The 2,039-nt window shown below is 36.7% G+C and overlaps 1 protein-coding gene across 1 annotated transcript in view; it reads right to left on the reverse strand.

Moving 5' to 3' along the window:
- FGD4 (FYVE, RhoGEF and PH domain containing 4) overlaps positions 1-2,039 on the reverse strand; it is a 37,358-nt gene that overhangs the window by 10,982 nt on the left and 24,337 nt on the right. The window contains exons 7-8 of the mRNA XM_010132862.1: positions 1,715-1,871; positions 430-568 (exon numbers count right to left, since the gene is read on the reverse strand). Of these exons, the coding sequence (XP_010131164.1) occupies positions 430-568; positions 1,715-1,871 (296 nt within the window). The remainder of the gene's footprint in view (positions 1-429; positions 569-1,714; positions 1,872-2,039) is intronic.

Here is a 2,039-nt window from a genome sequence, read left to right on the forward strand (position 1 = left end):
ACAGGAGCTTGAAAATACAATAATGAGACTAACTCTATTTTTTTTTTTTTTACAAGTAAGAGACATACAATCCAAATGTGCATAAAGCAAACCAAAAGGCCAACAAAAACAAACAAAAACCCAAAGAAAAACCACCACAACCCCTGTTCATCTGCAAAGCCAACAAATCAAAACCTGTGCACGGTTCCAAAACTAAAGCAAAACTCATGTGCTCCACTAGAAGAATACTAAAGGCTTTACATTTTTTTACATTAACTTTATCCACTATTCAGGTTTCTTTCAAAGAATCCTACAACTCCACTGAAGAAATTCTGTCATTCTTTTCACAGAGACTTTGCTGCTTCACTTTTTCCTGGAAATATCTTTCATTTACAGTATCCTCCTACAGCTGCCTTATTTCAGCTATTTCAACGACTAGAAGATATTTACTTTCAGCATCTTTCCAGTCTAGGGAATCCTGAGGCAATTTCCTTAGGTAGTCCTTTAGAAGCATCTCGTAGCGTGGAATGCGTTGTACTGGTTCTAGCATGTGATGTTGCAATGTCAAATTTCCACATACTTTTTCCTTCTAAAAAATTGTAAACATATTTCAATGTAGCAGGCAAAAATGTTATTATGCTATAGTAAAACAAAAGTTATGACTGATGAAACATGAATAATGTATTTTGAAACATGCATGATACACCTGAAAGAAAACAGAGCTACTTTACCAGCTGAAATAATTAGAAATTCTTTCCTAAAAGTAGCTGTAAAAATATTCCTAAGTATCCAGTAGTAAGTATCCAATTCATAAATAAAAGTCCTAACAAAAATTATCTCCCAAACTCCAGTGTATTTTAAATTAGGTTTGTTAAAACTCAGACAGGAGAATTACTACTGAATTAATAAGACTACTTCATGACTGCATATTAGAAAAATTTGCTTAAATGGGCTACAAAGGTGTATTTTACCTATCTGAGGAGGGAATGCTTTCTTTGAGTTTCATTTATGATGTAAACCCCTTCGGCAGTGTTTTAAGATGCGTATTCATTTCCATAATCTCAGATGTAATTTAAAGATTACAGTAAAATACACATGGTTCTCTTCACTGGCTTAGAATCACAAGACCCTACGGAGCAGTAAAATCTAAGCAGAAATACCTTATCCTATTTCTGGTTCTCAGTCTGCAGTAGGAAGGCACATACCTACCAATTCACAAAGAAACCTACAGGGAGCACTAGAGGGCATAAAAGTCACCTTTAAAAAGAATGATGCATTGCTTAACTGTTAAGCTTTCTATACCTTTTGTGGCTCAGCATTTAGGATTATATCCTTGCTTCCAAAGTGTAGTCTCTGCCTAACAGCACTAGTGTGAGCCAACAGAGTAGTTAGGGATTCAGTGCAGGGATCTACAGTTGCACCGATGTGTCTCTTTATCCTCAAACAGTGTTTATTTTTCGTGACAAAATGCAGTATTTTTTCTAGTCTTCTCATGCGTCAACCTTTCTACTTTGGCCCTCTATTTTGCACTGGGAAGGTTGGATTTGGGTGGGTATTTGTGCACACATGAAGGGAGAAGGAGAAGAAACAGAATGCGGTGTGAAGCAGGCAAACACAACAACCCTTAATTCTAAGGAAGGGATTTGGTATTCAGCTTTCCTCTTTAATCCTTTTTTCACCCACAAACCTATATGTTTGTATATATGCCCTTACTACTTGGAGATCTCACCATTACCTGAATGTCTTGAATGATGAATTTGAATTGAGGTGACCGTTCAGTCCATGTTTTCACCAATTCCATGGCATTATCAAAATTCTTCACATACTCTCCATACATCTTTAGGAAAGGAGCTAACTTTTGCAGAATATCTCCAATTCTGGGAGTGGTAGTCCTGCAAAGTAAGAGGGCGGAATCTCAGAGCAAACAGGAAAGAAAAAAGGTCACACAAGGTTACAAAACAGTTTCGAGTATTTAGTAGAGAATCCTTCTGTTTGGGATCACCTCATATAGAGTTCCAACGTAAGCGTTAAAACTGACCAGAACTAACACCGAAAGAGTG

The sequence above is a fragment of the Buceros rhinoceros genome, unplaced genomic scaffold (genome assembly GCF_000710305.1).
Source record: "Buceros rhinoceros silvestris isolate BGI_N320 unplaced genomic scaffold, ASM71030v1 scaffold9823, whole genome shotgun sequence".
Lineage (NCBI taxonomy): Eukaryota > Metazoa > Chordata > Aves > Bucerotiformes > Bucerotidae > Buceros > Buceros rhinoceros.